This window comes from Podarcis erhardii, assembly GCF_964252035.2.
Source record: "Podarcis erhardii genome assembly, chromosome: 7".
NCBI classification, from domain to species: Eukaryota; Metazoa; Chordata; class Lepidosauria; order Squamata; family Lacertidae; genus Podarcis; species Podarcis erhardii.
In genome coordinates, this window is record NC_138511.1 from 52413089 (window position 1) to 52433720 (window position 20632).

The following is a 20632-nucleotide window of genomic DNA, read 5'->3' on the forward strand; positions in this document are numbered from 1 at the left end:
GTGGTCAGGGATGATGGGAATTGTAGTCCCAAACATCTGGAGGGCCGGAGTTTGCCTGTGCCTGCTTTAGCAAGTTGTAGAACGCAAGAGAGAGACATACCAGTTCTCAATTTTTGCAGGCTTCCTGAAACTTGGAACAGTGCTGCAGTTTTAACACCAGCTTTTCACTAAGGAAATAAGGTTCCTCATGGCTGTGATGAAAACTTTTCAACAAATGTTTTTGGGGAGTGCAGACAGCGATGTCCCATTAGGATTGGCAGGTAGCCAACAGTATGTAGGGCCAATGACAAGCAGAGCCCACCAATTCTAGTCTTGCCTCCATTCTCATCCTTGCTGGGTTCTATAAGGGAAACGCTGAGACTAAGAAGGAAGTTGACAGCCAGGGGCCATCCCTTGGACTGGCTGTAAGTAAGAAGGCAGGTAGGCTTGAGGAACCAAGACTGAGGTTGGTGGGGCAGTTCCCCATTTGCCCTAATGGACTGGCCTCCCCAGGGTATAGAATTGGTGGTGAGTGAGAAGGGGGTCACTGACCTTTGTGCCTCATTACCATGAATTATTGGAGCAGTGCCGGTGCAAAAATATGCCAGTGAAATGCCATAGTGTGGTCAGAATAAGGGATTCTGGAAAGCAAGTGGGTGAGGGGCAAGGTTAAGTGGCTTCTTTGAGAAGAAGGGCAGGAAAGAAATCTAATAAACCAATTTATCCTTTCAGCAGGATGCCTCTTCAGCTATTCCTGTGCAATCCTCTGCTTTCTCTCCATTTGTTAAACTGAGGAATACTGCAAATTAACTTGTGCTCTTTTTGCTTTCTTTTCCGCAGTTTATTAGGGAACAATTTCTTCATGCTGACATTGCAGTTTATAAACTACAAGCAATTTATAAACTAGTGTCTAAGTAAGCAAACAGTCATTCATTCTCTGCATGAGAGCATATGTTCAGTTGACAGTTATGTTTTTCTTTTCAGTGGATTTGATGGAAATAAAGGAAATCCGACCAGGAAAAAACTCAAAGGATTTTGAGCGGGGGAAAGCAGCACGGCAAAAAGATGACGTTTGTTTTACTATTTTCTATGGTACTCAGTTTGTTCTCAACACCTTAAGCTTAGCAGGTAAATGTGTTTTCTTTGGATTTCTCTTTTTATGATCAGGGATGAAAACACCACCTCTTCCATGTTGTCTTTAGTTTATCCTCTTAATCCATATTCTCAAATGTAACCGAGTTTTAAAAGTTCTTTTCTATTCCATTCACCTCTCCTTCTACTCTGTTTTCTCTTCTCTGTGTGTACTTCTCCATGTCTTATAAGATGAAGTAGCCTTGCAAATAAGTACCAAAAACGCTGCATACACTTAGTTAGGTTGTGTTTTGTGAATTAATATATGCCACTGCTTGGCCCTTAGCTCTGACAAGTTTCTTCCTTGGAAAGCAGCCTGGCTCACTTCAAGGCTTGATTAAAAGCTGAGTGGTTAAAACTAAGAAAATGGAAGTACTCTTACTGAATGTGGTAGGCAGCTGTTGAGCATCTTCATTTCAAGGTTAAGTGTTTTCTTTCACTGGTACAAACTTGTTTTGTCTAATGCCAGCTTAGCATCAACAAATAAATAATGTCATGGGCATTTCCCCCGCGAATTTTTACTGTTTTGATTAGCACAAGTCAAACACAGTGTATTACTGAGAAGTTTTAAATGACCAGGGTAGGTTGTTGAGGAAGGGGTTAAATAGATAACTCAGATTATCCAGAGCTTTAAAAAACATACTTAATTTCTTATTCTGATTTAACCTTATATTTAATCTATCTGAGACTCTGTGGACACATCCTATATAACAACACTAATGTCTGTGCACAGTATTTGGGTGACTAGGAAGGGAGCATGTCATCCTAGAATATTGCAGACTATCAAGAAGTCTGAGAATGTACACACCATGCTCTGATGTTTAGAAGTTATGTTCATTTCAAGGGATATGTGGAATATTGAGGAAGCAGAAAGCACATATGCATTAACTCTGTGCTACAGAATGAAAATCATTTGCATATATCCATAATTATTCCTTCTGAAGCTTTAAAAATCCTAACTTTTAGTGCCATTCTTTTTTAAAGGGATGCCTTTTTGGTGAGATTTTACTATTTCTTGCTAGCTTTCAGGTGCATGCAGACAGTTTCTTTCAGCATTATGGGTTTGCGTTATAAAGCAGTGCAGTTGAAAAAGTTCAACCTGCCTTCTTCCTGATTGAGTGTTCCTTCACATACCATTTAATTTTGCAGCTGACTCAAAGGATGATGCTGACAAATGGCTGTGTGGCTTGAATATCTTGCATCAAGAAGCAGTGAATGCTTCCACTCCAGCAATTACAGAGAGGTATGTGGAAGGAACCATTTCCCATTTTTCTTATGATAGGAATTTAAGAGTTTAGGAATTCAATTAATTCCACAGGGTAAGAAAGGCAGTAACAACTTCTTAATGTGCTACGCCATGTGTGCTGTACTTGGTACTGAAGAATGCTAAATTATTTTAGGAACATAGGAAGCTCCAGGGTCTCAGATTGGAACCTTTCTCAGCCTGACCTGGGCATGCCAGAGATTGAACTTCGGGTCTTCTGCACTCCAAACAGGCATTGGGGATTGCTACCAACTCTATGATTCCATGAATTAGCCTTTTGGACAAATTGACATGGGATAGCAGGAATTGTAACTAGTGGACTTGCACCAAGAGCATTTTGTACTTTAAATTTGGGGCTGGCTGCACAGTGACAAACCTGTGCGTTCTTCTGATCTACAGCCTGTCACATCTCCCTGATTAACATACTTGCATGGTGTAAATATATGCAAAGGTGTATATATTTGTGACATTCATATTTTTCGGTGTACATTTTAGCACTGAAAACCATCTGGCGTACACCTAGAAATAAAATAATTGAAGTGGCCCTTTGGCCCTCAGCTCACATAGAGACTCGGACTTGAGACAGTGAGCAATAGGTTTGTGGAGCTCTCGTTTTCCTTGAAGTGGTAAATATAGTTTTGGAGGGTGATTTGGATTGGGCCCATGGTGCTGCAGGTATGGGAGTTAATCCCTTTTCCTGTCCCTTTTCCTGTTTCAAAATGTCTCTCTGAATATGCTCTCTGGGGGTGACACAGAGAGAAAACATGGGGGGTGGGGTGGAATTTTGACCTCCAATGCAGCCCTGATCTAAATCCCTGTCATTCACCTGGTTCACACATCATGTCAAGCATACTGAAAATAAACTATGGTTTAACATGAATGAGTAATGTGCTTCTCAAGTCACAGGCGTTTCACTTCTCCATGCCAGGAAACATGGTATGGTCTTTGGGTTTATTTCCCCCCAGGCAAGTCATAAATGGTAAGGCAAGAACAGACTTTGGCTTGTGCTCATGATGATGGCTTGTTTCCTGGCAGCAGTGGAGGAGCAAAGCGCCTGTTCTGGCAGCACACTGCTTATTCACACAAACCATTGTTTATTTTAACTATGTTTTAATGTTACGTGTGAACCAGGTCATTGGCATCATGTGTAATATTTGCAGTATTGTTTCTTACATGACATGAGTTGGTTTTCCTAGTTAGCACCTCTTTTGTACAAAGAGGAGAAGAGCAGAAAGAGGGCTGGAAGACCCATGTAAATAGGAAGAAATAATTTAAATTGCTGCTGTTGTTTGTTTGTTTTTCTCCAACTCCTGCAAATGAAAAACTGATAACAGAATGAAGAGGCAATTCTGCTCCCTTTTATCTGCACTGAAGCCAAAATTGCTGAATGAGTTTGTTTAGTTCTTCATAAAACTTACCAGTGCTGTGTCTTATGTGTTCCTTATAGCTGGCTCAGAAAACTGATTTACTCTGTGGATCAGTCCAGAAGAAACAGGTAAAACTGCTGTCTTCAGTGTCTGCATTGTTTGTGCTTGGGTCTGTCTTTGTTTGCGACTTTTTAATTGGGATATCAGTACAGTGGTAGCTCGGGTTACATACACTTCAGGTTACATACATTCAGGTTACAGACTCTGCTAAGCCAGAAATATTACCTTGGGTTAAGAACTTTGCTTCAGGGTGAGAACAGAAATTGTGCAGCAGCGGCGCAGCGGCAGCAGGAGGCCCCATTAGCTAAAGTGGTGCTTCAGGTTAAGAACAGACCTCCAAAACGAATTAAGTTCTTAACCCAAGGTACTACTGTACAGTAATATATATATGTAGGCATGCATATTGAACTCTTACAGAAATCAGGCCTGAATAGGGGTGTGGTTGCTCTTGAGCAAATCCATAGTTGATTATTGCATCCTGTTTTTGCAGCCTGCACCAAAGATGGGTGGTGGTGTGATCTGAAAGTCTCCCATCATATGAGGAGTAGTTTTCCTGATTGTGTATAGTCTTCTTTAGATGTTCCTTTTGAATGTATGAAAGGCAATCAGCAACACTTGTAGTGAGGACCCCCCATTCTGAAAACCCTACACCAGGCATAGGCAAACTCTGCCCTCCAGATGTTTTGGGACTACAACTCCCATCATCCCTAGCTAACAGGACCAGTGGTCAGGGATGATGGGAATTGTAGTCTCAAAAAGTGGAGGGCCGAGTTTGCCTATTCCTGCCCTACATGCTAGTAAGGCAGCCCCTGCAGACTACCTCCTATAATGCATTGGCTGGGAAAGGTGCCTGGTTGTCATCAAGGGAGTTTCACTTGCCCATTCACCCATTCAGAGTGAAGATCTGAAGAGGGTTTACATTGTTAAAGCCTAAGGGCATATATGTACCACAGAATTTAAATTGGTTTAGTAGTAATTTCATATTCCAAGGAAACTAGTGGTGGTGGGCTAGGAATTTCCAGCAAGATTCTTGGCACCTCCACACACTGCAATTTTCTGATTGTGGTGTAGGAGTCATGATGATAATTAAACTGATATAAAACCAATGTATGTTTATAATGAAGGCAAAACTTACTGTTATTGTGGCCTGCAATAGTTATCCCTTTGACCAGGTGGCAAGTTGGTGGAAGCCTTGCAAAGTGGCTCATGCAAATTTGGAACAGACATAGAAGGATGGGAAGGGACTGAAAATGCACATGAGAAGTTTGGTTTGGACATCTTAAGTAAGGCAGACTGGGGGATGTTGCCATAAATTAGTGTTCAGTGATGTTTGGGAAGAGAAGCTGAAATATTGGACCAGCAGTAGAATCATGATCTACCAAATAGCTGACACAGTTTGTCAATGCTTGATCAACAAAGAGTACTGCAGCACTTTTACAGATGGATAGGTTACTTTATGCCATAATTAGGGCTCACCCAGACTTCCCTTTGTGCTGCACTTTCTAGGCATAGGTCTGCACTTTGAAGCTCCATGTCCAAGCGGGCTTTTTTTGGTCCTGGTGCTTTCCCTGGGAAAACCCATGTTTTACCACTGAATCAGAGCAAATGGCCCAGGGAAGTGCCAGGACCAAAACAAAACCAAAAAACCACTACCACTTGGACATAGAGCTTTAAAATACGGACCTATGCCTAGAAATGTGGCAGAAAATGAAGTCTGGATGAGCCCTCAGTCTCTAAGTCCTTAAGATGCAGTAAGACTTGTAGGCAATTTTGCTGCAAGAGATTAATACAACTACCCCTCTGGAAGTTGTAAATGATTGATCAATGCATCTCAGTGCATGTAGCTTCTGTTAGTAGTATGTGGCAGCAACAGGGTCAGGTTATTCAGCAAGAGAATTTTTATGACTAAGGTTGAATTTTTCTCTCGGAAGAAGGGCAAAGTGCCAACTGCAGCCTGTTTATTTGATGGCAGCTGTGCTGGCACCTGTGTTTAGATATAAAACACCACAATAAGGAAGGGTTGTGATGCATGGGAGATCCTTGGAGCAGCAGAGCCTTTGCAGTTGCCATAAATGTGCCCTATCTGACCTTAAATCCTTTTTGCTGTGTTTTGTTCACAACATGGAACAGCAACACAGCTGATGTTATCCCAAGATTAAGGAAGAGAGAACTGGTAGCATTGCTTTTTGGGCTCCAAATTTAGCAGGGAAAAACATGAACTTGGTTTGAACCCTCAGAATCCTGATAGTTGATCAGGAGGTGCATGCTTAGCAAGTGTAAAATCCTAAGTTCAGACCTTGGCGTGTCCATTTAAATGATCTGTTAGTAGTGGGTCTGAGAAAGATTTTTGCCCAAGACTTGGGGGAGCTGCTGTCAGTCAGTATTGGGCTAATTGGACCAGTATTCAAATTCAGTATTGTGATGTGCAGGAGATCTTTAGTGGAACAAATCTTATGCAAGCTACATTAAGTGTTGGGAAAGTGGAAATATGCATATGTAGTATCTATCCCCCCCCCCAGATTATTTTTAACATTTCACTCTCTTGCCCTTTGAGTTGATAGGAGACTGAATATGGAAAAGCAGAGGTAACTGAGAGGGTAATGTGAGGGCTTACTTAGAATTCAAAGGCCACTTCCTTTTCAACATTAAAGTTGTATTCAGACTAAGATGAATGCAGTGTCAAAGTCCACCTACCTTAAATTAAAATTCAGCAAGTGTATAATGGAATTATATTGACAGGAAATATCTCAGACACAAAGTCAGAGAGTAGTACAGGCACCAACACTGAGCTCTCTGATTGCTGAAATCTGGTTTCTAAGACACATCTTACACATTTTGATGATGATGATGATGATGATGATGATAATTTTTTATACCCTGCCCATCCAACTGGGTTTCCCCAGCCACTCTGGGTGGCTTACAGCATATCTAAAAACATAAAAAACAGCAAGCATTTTTTTAAAAACAACAACCCCCAATACAGGGTTGCCTTCAGATGTCTTCTAAAAATGTAATTCATTATCTCCTTGACATCTGAAGGTAGGGCGTTCCACAGGGAGGGTGCCACTACCAATTGCTTTTCTCTGCAATCATGAGATCTAGCCACAAATTCCTATAATTAAATATTAAAGAAGCTTCAAACACCCCTAGTTCTTGAATCCCTAGATTAGGGACTTGCTGGGAAAGGCAGGGAGCCAAAGTTGTCTGGTTCTGTGTTTTGAGAGTACTTTAACACCTGCATTTTACAGTTGCATAGTCATTGTACTGTTTCTCTGACACTGGCACCATTCAAATGTCACAAATAAACCATAGTTAATGGTTTGCTGTGAATGCATTGATTTTGCCCCATTTGCTCCTCCCTGGTACTGTGCAGGAGCGACAAGCACAATCTCTAGCTGAATGTTGCAACTGAATTAGTGATGGTGGTCTAAACAAGCCATGACCAGAACAAACCTTGGCTACAGATTGTGATTTGTTTGGCGCTAAACAGACCATGGGCTCCAGTTCTGGCATAGTGCTAAGCCAGGGGTTGTCGTTTTTTCTCCTGCACACTACTGCGGTGGTTAAAATCTAGGAAGATCAACCTCATTTTGATAAACCATTGAATGTGGTGTGTAGACTGTGCTAATAGCAATTTAGTTTTAGTCAAGTCTACAGAGTGCTCTGTCTCCATTTTTTGGTAAATGGGGTTTTCAAAGGGTAGTTGGTACAAGTTGTATATGTAGAATACTTCCAGGGTGGAAGTTTTTTGGCAGGATAAGTCTGAAATCAAAGCAGCATGCCATTAAAATGTTATGGTATATCAAAAGGAGGACTAGTGTCAGAGAGAGAGAGATTTGTAAATGAGTAACACGAGTCTTTCCTGCTTACTACAGACTCCTTTGTTATAATTTCTGTTCCAACATCTAGCTGTGTGAGATCAAGGCTAGTTTCATCAGTAAAGTAAAGCCTATGTTGCTTAGGGTGGCAAAAACATTGCAGTTTAAGTATGAACTTCGGACTTGAGGCAGCTCCCTTTACTATGTCATACACATTCCTGTTTTGAAAAAGTTATGTTAATCTAAGCTTCAAGCTAATGAATTAATTGCTGCAGAGGTGACATTTTAAAGGTTTTTCTGTTGACTGTTTTTTCAACCCAAAGCACCCAAGCTGACTTCCCACAGGGTGGAGCCCACTGATCTGAACAAATTCATAATGCTCTGCAATAACGTTTTAATTTTTAAAAAAGGTTAGAAAAGTTGCACACTTTTTTCACACTTGTTTGACCTTGAGGCTGATGCATTATACCAAATCTGAGAATTGGTTCATCTTGCTTAGTAGTTTCTACTCTGGCAGCAGAATATCAAGGTCTGTCTCTGATTCTTTCAGCTGGAGATGCAAAGGGTTGAACCAGAGACCTTTTTCTGCCATTTTCTGTCATTTAAGTTGCATGTTGGTGAAATACAAGGCTTGGTGCTATGCAGTTTGGCTACAAGAACATTGCTGTTCATCTCTCTACTTGTTCTCTGACTTTCAGCATCAGCCTTAGAGAGCTGAAGACTGTTCTCCCATCGGTAAACTTCAAAGTGAGCAGTGTGAAGTTCCTGAAAGATAAGTTTGCAGTAAGTATATGCTGATCCTATATTTGTGCTCAGGTGTGTATAGCATATATATAAAGCACCAGCCTGAAGATGACGAGTGAGACCTCGTCGAAACGTCGCCTAGACACCCCAACTTTTACACGGGAAGACACCCGAGGACACCCAAACCTGCATATATATAAATATATATATACTGCATCATCCATATTATTTTATAGTTGATGTGGCTCCAAAGTAATTGTTGTTACATTTGTGGCAACATCAAAAGGTAAAAACCTTGCCCCATTGCTCTGATAATATTCTTCCCAACTCTAATGCTGGATACAGATTACTCTTTTCCAAACTAGAATACAAGAGGGGGGATTTCTGAAAATTTCTGTGGGCTATTTCCTCCTTGTGGCCCTTTTTTGGAGAAGGGGAAATGAGGATGAACTTCCTTAGATTCCAGATGTGTAATCCTTTGGATTATTTCTGTGTCAATGCGGGCAGCCCTCCCATTGCTCCTGAAAGGAAGTCTGCGGGAGAATTGGACTTCAAGGAAACATACAGCAGAATGCTTGTCTCCAGGGCCCAATTCCCTCTCCCTTGCTGATTGCTTCATTGCCCCAGTGGAAAACAGTTAGTGTCTGTGCACTGCCCCCCTGTTGCTCGGAATATTTGCTGGTGGTATGAGGGAAATGGATATACTTGCAGTTTGGGGAGTAGTAGGACAGATGTATTTATCTACCAAGCTAGAGGCTCTGCTTCCAGTTGCTTCCATTGCTCTGCTTCCAGTTTTATCACCAGCAGAACTTTTATGTATACTCTGGCTTTGGAAAAAAGAACTATATATTTCACGTTTTCAGTCCCATTTGTTTACTAATTTAAAATGTCTGTGTACCTTTTCCCTTCATTATATTATATTTCAAGAGAGGTTATAGTTAAAGGGTTAATTGTGTTTGCTATGTAGAGTTATCAGCACAGTGGTACCTCGGGTTACAGACGCTTCAGGTTAGACTCCGCTAACCCAGAAATAGTGCTTCAGGTTAAGAACTTTGCTTCAGGATGAGAATAGAAATCACGGCATGGCGGCAGTGGGAGGCCCCATTAGCTAAAGTGGTACCTCAGGTTAAGAACAGTTTCAGGTTAAGAACGGACTTCCAGAACGAATTAAGTTCTTAACCCGAGGTACTACTGTACATATTAAGGATGGGGAACCTCTGGCTCTCCAGATATTTTTGGGCATCAACTCCCATCAGTCTCAGCCAGCAAAGTCAGGAATGATAGAACCTGTAGTCCATTGACATCTGGCCTGGTGTAAATGGTGCTCTTAAGGATAAGCACCCTGACCCAATGGTTCCTCCTTTATCTTTCCATATTCAGATTGTGGAACATTTACTAAGATCAACGCCAATGATTTTCAGAGTGCAGCTTTTCTTTTTATTAGGCAGGGGGAAAGGTCAATGTTTTATAGAAAAAGAGCTTGAAAAGACCAGAGAATCCAGTATGAGATGCTTTCTCTGTTTAAATTGTTATACATTGCATACAATTACATTTCTCTTGGTTCCTAATCTACAAAATTAAAACAGTTGAATTCATTTATAATGTTTTGAGATTTGTGTTTTATATGGATACAGCCTTTGGAGAAAACTAAACTTGGTGTCATTGCTTGTTCCCCTTCCTCCTTACAGGAAATAAAAGCTGTTAAAGAAGAACTTAGCTTTGAGCAATTTCATCTGTTCTACAAGAAAATAATGTTTGAGCAACAGAAATTGGTAAAGCTCTTATCCCATATTACTTCCCCTTTAGTTATCATGCTGTGTTGTAACTTGAATACAATACTTTCCTAGAATGCAGGCCTTCCCTGTCCCATCACATACAAGCATGTTGTGTTAGTTCCTTTCTTTCAGTTTTGAAGATTGAGAAGCGTAGTTGTCTCTTTAAGAGGAGAAAATCTGTACTATCTTGAGAGAATAGGGAAGGGTGAATGTGTTTTGCAGAATTAGGAAGTACCTGAATGAAGAAACTTTTACTTGAATGAGCAAGTTTACATGCTTTGTTTGTCATTGTTTCCTTCCCCAGATTCTTGATGAGTTCAAGAAGGATTCCACTATGTTTCTTCTAGGGTGAGATGTCTTGTCATGCAGCTTTGTCCACATTTGTGCTTTAAGTTATTGGATATGAAGCTTGTTGGGATGTGATGACAATGCTAATAATAATAATGATAATGATAATTTTATTATTTATACCCCTCCCAACACTAAAAACTTCCCGATTCAGGGCTGCCTTCAGATGCCTTCTAAAAGTTATGTAGTTCTTTATCTCCTTGACATCTGAAGGCAAGGTATTCCACAGGGAGGGCACCACTACCAAGAAGTGATTGTTTTTCATAATATATTAAGCAGCGAGCTACGATTATGAGTGGGTGGGTGGGTTTACTGTATCACTCATAAACTGTAACAATAATTTCATCACCAGTCTGCAAATGAAAAATAACTCCTGTGTGAAGTTTGACATTTTGTTTTCATTTGACAGTCTTTTGTAAATGACCTGAGGATGTTTTTGTCAAGGATTAGTAAATGCCCATAAGAACAGTACACAGAAGCTGTTAGTAATATCTCACTAAAGGGAACCATGATTAGCATTAACTTTGGTACAGATGTTTGAGTACCACGCCATAATGAATACCAAAAAAAGGGAGGGAGGGAGGGAGTGGGAAATTCCAGATTACTTTCAATCTCTTACTCTTAGTTAACAGACTGAGAAATACTGTGCCTCTACCAAGCCAATGACTACAGTTGTATTTTGTAGATGAAGTAGTTTGTGTATAAATGAGATTTCCTAATCTAATCAAGATTAGACTCATTAATCAGCGTACCACAGTACTCTGTGCCATTGTTGTGTGCTTCAAGAATAGCATAACTACTCTTTTTCAATTTCTTAAGTAGATAAACAATTCTTAGTTCATATTTGCATATGTTGTTACAGAGCCCAGTTTGTTAGTTTTCATGCAGACTGCTTTTTTGAGTCCTGCATCCCGTATGTTAAGATCATGTAGGTACAGTAGGTTCAGGTAGATATAGCTAGTATTCAGTGCTTTAACCAGTTTTTATAATACTAGTATATCTAAATTAATATTGTTGAATAAAGACAGCAAACATAATTTCAAATCCTCAGTGACTGGGATTATTTATCAGTTTCATTTTCCTAATTATGTTTCCTCAAAGGATAGAATTCTCTTATTTGGTATGGCATGGTCTCATATTTTGGTTGTGTTGTTTTTATAATTGTTCTTTTCCTTTCCCTTCTGTTGCAGAAACACAGATCGCCCAGATGCTTCAGCAGTGCACTTGCACGACTTTCAGAGATTTTTGCTACATGAACAGCAGGTGAGATGATTCAAAAAATCATAATCAGCAAGATGAAAAGAAAATATGCATGAGTGTAATATAGTGATACAGCGTGGTTTGAGGGAAAGGCTGCAGGGCACCGGTAAAGCATCTGTTCTGCATACAGGCAGCCCGAGGTTTAATCCCTTCCCTCCAGATAGGGCCGAGAATGTACTCTTTCTGAAACCCCTGAGAACTGCTGCCAGTCAATATGGACATTTTTACAGAGCTGGGTAAATCAATGGTCTGACTCATTATAAAGCAGCTTCCTGTGTTCCTATGCTTAACGGGGCATTTCTATCTTCTTCATTCAGGGAGACCCTCTAGAATGGTGTAAGATGTGGCTTTGGAGGCCACAGACAGGAATGAGCAGAAATCAGGGTCACACATGAATGAAACTTGTATCAGGGGCTCACTGGATCTCACCTGATGATGCCTCAAATTTGCACATAGAAGTAGCTATGAATTTACAGAATCAGATAATTTGTTGTTGTGTATGGTATTATGTAGAAAATAGAAGGTGGTGCTAATATCTGATAGCCTTCATCAAATATTTGAAGGCTAGATGATGGAGCGGATTTGTTTTCTGTTGCTCCAGAGGATGGAACCCAAACTAATGGGTTCACATGGCCATGTGTTTGGATAACATGAAAGACGTTGCTGCAGCCAATCACCTCGCTTAAATAAGCCATACAACATTGCTCCACAACTGGGAGGAGTTGAGCTTTCAGTGTGGCAGCATATATGCTCTGGAATGGGCTCTCTGCCTATTAACATTAGGCAGACATCCTCATTGTGTTTTTTAAAAAATGCTTGCTAAAAGCTGTTTTGTTTTGGCAAGGCTATCCAAAACAATGTGTATTTTTGAATTACGCTGATTTTATTTGCTTTAGGTAAAGGATGGGGAACCTGTGGCTCTCCAGATACTGTTGGACTCCAACTCCCATCCACCCTAGCCACCATGGGGAATGATCAGTGGTGGAATCTATAGTCCAGCAACTTCTGGTTCTGCACGGGATCCCCCTCCCTGTTTGAGGTTTCCCATCAGCTGCTGTAAGAGCTTTCAGTCCCCTGCAACTGCAGACAAAACCAGCTCATTTCTATTGTGGTGGTCTGTGCCTGAAAAGAAACACACACATTAATTACTTGAATCAACGATGGAGATATATGGAGATATATCTTTAGTACACTTGTATACTCTTGAATTTTCAGGAATCTTGGGCACAGGATCTTAGTAAAGTAAGAGAACGGATGTCTAAATTTGTAGATGACACTATGAGAGAAACGGATGAACCCTTTCTGTATGTTGATGAGGTAAGTTATTTATTTTATTTTCAACATTTCTACATAAGCAAAAAAGGAGCCCTGTCTAATTCAGTATCCTATTTCCCCAAATGATTAACCAGATGCCTCTGGGAAGGCGATCAGTAGGGCATGTGCAGGCAAGCACCGTCTTGCAGCCAGGAGGTAGTAGTAGCCCTTAATAGACTTGGAGTTACAGTAGGTAGGTAGCCGTGTTGGTCTGCTGTAGTCAAAACAAAAAAAAAAAAATTCTTCCAGTAGCACCTTAGAGACCAACTTAAGTTTGTTATTGGTATGAGCTTTTGTGTGCATGTATCTGAAGAAGTGTGCATGCACATGAAAGCTCATACCAATAACGAACCTAGTTGGTCTCTAAGGTGCTACTAGAAGAATTTTTTTTATTTTGTTTAGACTTGGAGTGTGTATAATCCTATTTTCAAATTCACCTAAGAGCCCAATCGTACACACCCCCTCCCATGTTGATGCCTGGGAATTGGAATTAGGAGATGGCCTTATTGCAGCTATGCTGCTGGAGAGGAGTGCTGCTGGCTTGGAGGGCTCTGCTGGTTGGGGTTCTCCCACCAGCAGTAGCTAGAGGACAGCTCCATAATGTGGTGTTTTGTAGCAGGGTCAGACCAGAGGCCACTTTAGTTCCACTGGATCCAAAGCATCGTGGAGGTGGTCTAACAGCAACAACAAAAAGGGTTGGAAGCCTCCATTTTCTACCCTGTCCTTCACAAGCCAGTAGGGCAATGGATGTGGTTCAGTGAGTTGGTTTCCACCATCACAGCTTGTGGCAGTGAATTCAATAGTTTAATTTGTACTCTTTAACTCTACTACTCTTTCCAGGGTCTCTTAACAATTAAAATAATCAAAACCATAACAAGGCTAGAAAAAGACTCAATATGGAGGTCGGATGGCCAAAATATTGGGAAATGATAGAAAAAATAGGAGACAACTGGAGACTGCAGAGCTTCGAAAAATTAAAGAATAGGGTGCAAGATTGGTTTCATTATGCCCAAATTCAAGAAGTCTTTAAGTCTGACAAAAAAACAGGATTCCAGGTGGAAAAATCGAAACTAGAGACAGAACTGTTAGAACCTAAGACTAAGGTACTTTCGAGAATGTATAACTTGCTGCTTAAATGGAACACTCAGGATGAGATAGTCAAATCAGCCATTATAAAATGGGCTCAGGATATTGGGTACAACATTATGTTTGAAGACTGGGAAAGGTTATGGACCACTGGAATGAGATTCACGGCATGCAATGCCTTGAAAGAGAATATTATGAAAATGATATATAGGTGGTACATGACCCCAGTCAAGCTAGCAAAAATTTACCATCGATCTGATAATAAATGTTGGAAATGTAAGGAGGCTGAGGGGACATTCTTTCACCTTTGGTGGACGTGTCCAAAAGTGAAGGCCTTCTGGGAAATGATTTACAATGAGTTAAAAAAGGTGTTTAGGTACACCTTTCCCAAGAAACCAGAGGCCTTCCTCCTGGGCATAGTGGACCAAAGGGTGTTAAAGAAGGACAGAACACTTTTTATGTATGCAACTACAGCAGCAAGAATACTTATTGCAAAAGGTTGGAAGACACAAGACCTTCCCACGCTGGAAGAGTAGCAGACGCAGTTGATGGACTATATGGAATTGGCAGAAATGACTGGCAGGATTCGAGATTTGGGAGAAGAGACAACGGAAGAAGACTGGAAAAAATTTAAGGATTATTTACAAAAACATTATAAGTTGTATGAATGTTAAGAATCTGCATGATTTGGAAATTTTTGCTCCTGCAACTAGATTGGGAAAATAGAAAATTAAGTTATAAGCATGAAAAAGGTGAAATTTAAAGTTATTTTATGTATTATTCTAAGGCATAAATATTTGAAAAAAGGTACTTTAAATCTAGAAGTAAAATATTTTGAAAGATACAAATAAGACACGAAATAAGGTAATAATTTGCTGACATGTTTATTGCAAAGAACGCAGGGTGAGGGAGATGTGGGGAAGTCCAGTTAACAATGTAAAAATGCATTTTGAAAGTTGGATCGCTTTTTCTTTTTCTTTTTTCTTTTTTCTGTAAATTGAAAATGTAATAAAAAAATTTAATAAAAAAAAAAAACCATAACAGATTGGAAGTAATAACTTGATTAAAACAATAAAGCAACTGAACCCATACCAGTAAGATAAAACAATATCAAAACATCTAAAAAAAACCCTGGCCAATGAGAAGTCTTCGCCTGGCATTGATAAGGCAACAAGAGGTGGCACCAGGCAAGTCTCTCTTAGGAACACAATTCCAAATACTGATCCATACAAGAGGCATGCCCTTTTTTACTGCTGATCACCCTCTCTCTCCTCTTCTTCAACAACAGCAAATCCCATAACCAAGGCAGGAAAAGGTGCGGATGCCACGGCTGTGATCCATCTTAGGTTGCGGGTCCTAACCAACTAGTTGAAAGCTAATTGTTTTGATTTATTTTCTGTTTCACATTGTGCTATGATTCTAGTTGGGGAGATTGGTCATTTGGTTTTGTTCTTTTTAAAAATTGAAACTCACTTATATTTCCCTCTCTCTTTGTTTGTCTTAGTTCCTTACTTACCTTTTTTCAAAAGAAAACAGCATATGGGATGACAAATACGACTCAATAGATCCTCAGGACATGAATAACCCTTTGTCCCACTACTGGATATCTTCTTCACATAATACGTAAGTTACTAAATATATATATATATCTATTCATCATCCTTCATAAAATGGCAAATGTGCAGTTCCTTTTAACATAATCCTTTATGACCTAGGTACCTCACAGGAGACCAGCTTCGTAGTGAATCTTCTCCAGAAGCTTACATAAGATGTCTCCGAATGGGGTGCCGATGTATTGAATGTGAGTAACCTGTTTTCCATACTTCCTCCAGAATTCCAGATGTAGGAATTTGAACTGTACCTGTTATTAGGAGAAAGGGACAATTACAAGAGGATCTTGTGGAACCCCATTACATTCTAGCTTTGTACCTCTACATTTTAGTTTGGCGTCTCCTCATTTTTTCTTGTCACCTTAGTTAAAGTAATCAGGGGGCTTCAGTGTTCATATCAGCCATTGTGTCACTTTTTTTAGTTTAAGGTACCAGAGAAACTGCTGCAGTGATCCTCATGTTGGCCAATAAGAAACCACATAAAAGTTGGGGATCAAATAAAGAAAATGCCAAGGAAGCACAAAGGCAGCTGCAGAAGTTGGTCTGGAGCTTCCAGTCTCTGCATCTGCCTTTTGTTCTTTCAGTAAAGACAAACAAACAGTTTTCTCCCTTTTCAAATCAGAGTTCCACAGGCACTTTCTCTTGCAAAATATTTCTCCAGTTCATAGCAGCAGCAGTAGAGAAGCAGACATCATTTCCCTCTTAGGTACTTTGCATTCTTCTTCCTTGCTGTCTGAATTGCTGAGTTGTCTTTAAACTTTGTGGCCCTTAAGCTAAGGTTACCACATTTTTTTCAACTTCAGAGTATTTTGTATGGGGACTGATTTGTAAATCCGGGGACTGTCCCTGGGAAACGGGGATGTCTGGTAACCTTACCTTAAGCATGGCTACCTTTTTCTCTGTCTATGGGATCAAGCACTCCAAAGCTCTGGAAACAGAATGTTGTCGGTTGAACATCACACTTTTTATGTTTCCTTCATTGCCTACACTAGTGGATTGCTGGGATGGTCCTGATGGGAAGCCTATCATTTATCATGGATGGACAAGGACAACAAAGATAAAATTTGATGACGTTGTGCAAGCCATCAAGGAACATGCATTTGTCACATCCGAGTAGGTTTCCATTACTTTTTTAAATGAAAATATTTCCTAAGAATAAAATATTAAATTATGACAGTTTAGGTGATATTTCTTTAAAATCCGCCATTATGATATTATGGCTGTTTGAGGTCATTTTAATATGAATAGAATAATAGAATTGTAGAGCTGGAAGGGAACCAAAGGGACATCTGGGTCCAAGCCCCTGGTGCAGCTGTGTTATATTACTAGAACCTTTTAATGTATTGGTCCAGTATTGGGGACAGGCAGGTGCTAGGTGGGTTGAAAGGAGAGTGATGAATTGACAGTGTGTTGGCTTTGCTCAGCCTGGGTCGTACTGAGATGCATGTATAGTAGTAGTAGTAGTAGTAGTAGTAGTATATAAATAATATAAGAGCAACCAGCTTAGATGGCTTTAAAAGAGGATAAGACGGTATCAGTTGCTTCTGAGATTGCTATATGGAAACTCAGTGTCCAGAATTGGCTTGTCACTGATAAGCAGTTGCTGGGTATTCAGAAGCTTCAGTGCCTCTGTGCCCTGTTTATGAATTTCCCAGAGGCATGTGGCTGGCCACTGTGGGAGGAAGGATGCTTGGTTAGATGGGCTCATGGTCTGATTAGATAGAGCTCTTACCTGAAATTGACTTCTTCCCCTTGCCTTTGTTTCTTTTGCCCAAGGTACCCAGTGATTTTGTCAATTGAGGAGCATTGCAATGTGGAGCAGCAGCGTTACATTGCCAAAGTGTTTAAGGAAGTACTTGGGGATCAGCTTTTAACAAAGCCCATCGAAGCTAGTGCTGATCAGCTGCCATCACCAACTCAGCTGAAAGAGAGGTTCATTATTAAGGCAAGTTGCATCTACTGAAGAAAATGTGTTAGGGGGATGCTGGTGTCTCCCTCCTGTCCTCCGACGGAAGATAGCAGCTTCCTGCACTTTGCACCTGGCACTGAAACACACAATCAAAAATACATAAAGTTTTCTGGAGAAAGCCTTGTATATTTTCCAACCCTAGTATGAGAGGCTAGCTCAGGCTTCCTCAACCTCGGCCCTCCAGATGTTTTTGGCCTACAACTGCTATGATCCCTAGCTAGCAGGACCAGTGGTCAGGGATGGTGGAAATTGTAGTCTCAAAACATCTGGAGGGCCAAGGTTGAGGAAGCCTGGACTAGCTGATTAGGATGCATTGTCTATTCTGGTTCTCCACCAGCTGTGTGGACTGGTAGCAGCTAACTAAGATTGAAGCATCCTGCACATCTGTATTGAAACAGCTGCAACTACTTTTAAGCGTATAAATATTCATTTGAAGTGCTGTTTGCCTAGCACATGAGAGGCACTGGACAAAGGGAAACATCATGAAGTCAGAAGGTAGCTTTTTTTCCAGAATGAGAGCAAGCGTTTGTTAAGAGGGTGGGGGACTCCTCTCATTTTGTACATCTAATAATATGAAACAATACATCTGTGAGAAATGTTTCCAACCAAAACAGCCAGTGTACATGTTGACAGGAATGCATTGCTCCTTAACAAATCCTGGAAATGCAATGTGTTTCAATGAAAGCCACAGAGGAAGTTCAGCTTTTTGAATTTGCACGCTTTAGGCTTGAGCTGCTTTCCTTTAATAAATGGAGGTGCTTTATAAACGAAGCATGATTTGCACACTCAGCCTACAGCATTCCCCATCGTGGCAAACAAAGTAACCTGGAGAAACTGCATATCTGCTTTTAGGCAGAGGACTTGATGTGACAAATGAATTTGTGTGCAAGGAGGGAAAGCCCCCAAATTGTATACATTTCATTAACCCCTCCCACCTCCAAGTTGCTGCCTGAGTAGTTGGTGGCTTAAAAAAAATTATTCAGAAGTTATGAATCAGTTTTAAGACTGGTTCATTTACTAAACTTTACAGGTCTGTTCTGTGTATGCAGAGTGATCTCTGACCACAGGCTGACGATTTGCAGTGATAAACAAAGAGAGAAAACAGTGGTGCATCCAAGTTGGTACGGAAGTTTGCATCAGATATTTGTAGCCCCCTCACGCAGGATGTGCTCTTAGGTTGTCAAAGCAGAAAGAAAGCCCAGCTAAGAGATCCCAGAGAAATCCCCCAATGTCTTCCTTTTTCATAGCTGTTCTCTTCATTTTTTATTAGCATAAAAAACTGGGGCCAAAAGGTGACGTAGATGTGAACACAGAAGACAAGAAAGAGGAAAAAAAGCAACAAGGAGAGCTCTACATGTGGGACACCATAGACCAGGTAAACAATTTTTTTGTTTTGCTTCTATTTTATGGCACAGAATTTCACAGGTGACTGAAATAAATCCTGCAGAGTTGTACTTGAAGAGGGAAAAGAATGCTGTTCGCATATTGCTGTAATCTTACAGTGCTTTTGTACAGTATTCTTATAACAGTTATTTTGCGTTCTAGAAATGGACTCGCCATTATTGTGCTGTAGCGAATGAAAAGCTCTCATTCAGTGATGATATAGAGCAGAATACTGAAGAAGAACCATCAAAGGTATTAAAACCATACATTTGTTTCTGTTTTCTGTGATGTTAAAGGCATAGTAGAGTCATAAGTATTCATAATTTGAGAACTGCATTTCATTGCTGTGCTTAGGTTTTAGAGAGCATAACGTAGGAATATGACATCACTCATATGTGGCATACAGGATGGAGTAGCAAAATTCCAGGAACCTCACAATCTCTGGGTGAAGCTCAGTAATAAACTATATCACCTGTTGCGTCACTTACAAAATAAACCTAAGAGATAATGTTTCCCTGTGGTTCTTTTTTCTTCTATGAAGTATAAAAGCAGCCTTTGACTCTTAGTGCTTGATCAGGGTTAAGAGATTTAAGTATAGAGGTCAGCATGCTTGCTAAATTAGTTTTTGTTTTAAACAGACACTTGGGCTGCCTAGGAAGCTTATGGCAATGGTGAACCAGACACATGCTTCATTCTCCAGCTTCTTAGCCACTTCACTTTACTGGATGCATTAAAAACTTTACACTTTACAAGAGAGTGAGGATCAAATTCTTTATATTATCCCATGGTGTAGATTGTCTCCTTTAAAGGGACTGCTGCACCTCCTACGTTAAAAGAGGTGATCATCAGCAACATGTGGAGCCAAATGGCACCCCTTCCTTTCTCTTGGCAAGTGCTTTTCCAAGCGCACCCCCCCTTCTCAATTTGGAGCACTGCTTCTTCAGATAAAACTTTATGCTTTCTGATGAACCCTACAAGAGTCGAGCTCAGTGTTAGCTTTATAGGGGAATGGCAAACTCGATGTTAACAAATGGAAATTATCCCCTTTTATACTGTAGGAGGTGAAGCGTGCTGAACTGCACTATGGTGAGAAATGGTTCCATGGAAAAATGAAAGAGGGGAGAAATACTGCTGAGAAGCTGCTCCAGGAATATTGTGCTGAAATGGGTGGCAAGGATGGAACATTCTTAGTGAGGGAGAGTGAAGCTTTCCCTAATGACTACACACTGTCATTCTGGTAACAGATAATTTCTTTCCTTTTGACTTCTTCTTAATGTTTTAGCAGTTTGCCATTTTCCTGGTTTTTCTACAGGAATAGCATTTTGAGATATACTTATAGGAGGACACTCACTCAAGCAAAGGAGAGAGGAAGGCTTTCATAATTATCCATTCAAACTTCTGAGGTTTTAAGGTGCAACAAGGAGGGGGGGGGGATCTGAAGTTGTGCTCCTGTCCCACCAGCTGATGGGCAGTAGGACTGTGCCTCCAAGCCCCCCTCATTTTTCTCCTTCAAACCTAATGATG

The 20632-nt window shown here is 40.5% G+C and overlaps 1 protein-coding gene across 1 annotated transcript in view; it reads left to right on the forward strand.

Moving 5' to 3' along the window:
- PLCG2 (phospholipase C gamma 2) overlaps positions 1 to 20632 on the forward strand; it is a 63600-nt gene that overhangs the window by 22982 nt on the left and 19986 nt on the right. Inside the window, exons 3-17 of the mRNA XM_081871985.1 lie at positions 964 to 1107; positions 2260 to 2353; positions 3822 to 3869; positions 8318 to 8402; positions 10052 to 10135; positions 10443 to 10486; positions 11677 to 11749; positions 12962 to 13063; positions 15651 to 15769; positions 15862 to 15947; positions 16749 to 16869; positions 17533 to 17701; positions 18996 to 19100; positions 19271 to 19360; positions 20167 to 20345. Of these exons, the coding sequence (XP_081728111.1) occupies positions 964 to 1107; positions 2260 to 2353; positions 3822 to 3869; positions 8318 to 8402; positions 10052 to 10135; positions 10443 to 10486; positions 11677 to 11749; positions 12962 to 13063; positions 15651 to 15769; positions 15862 to 15947; positions 16749 to 16869; positions 17533 to 17701; positions 18996 to 19100; positions 19271 to 19360; positions 20167 to 20345 (1543 nt within the window). The remainder of the gene's footprint in view (positions 1 to 963; positions 1108 to 2259; positions 2354 to 3821; positions 3870 to 8317; positions 8403 to 10051; positions 10136 to 10442; positions 10487 to 11676; positions 11750 to 12961; positions 13064 to 15650; positions 15770 to 15861; positions 15948 to 16748; positions 16870 to 17532; positions 17702 to 18995; positions 19101 to 19270; positions 19361 to 20166; positions 20346 to 20632) is intronic.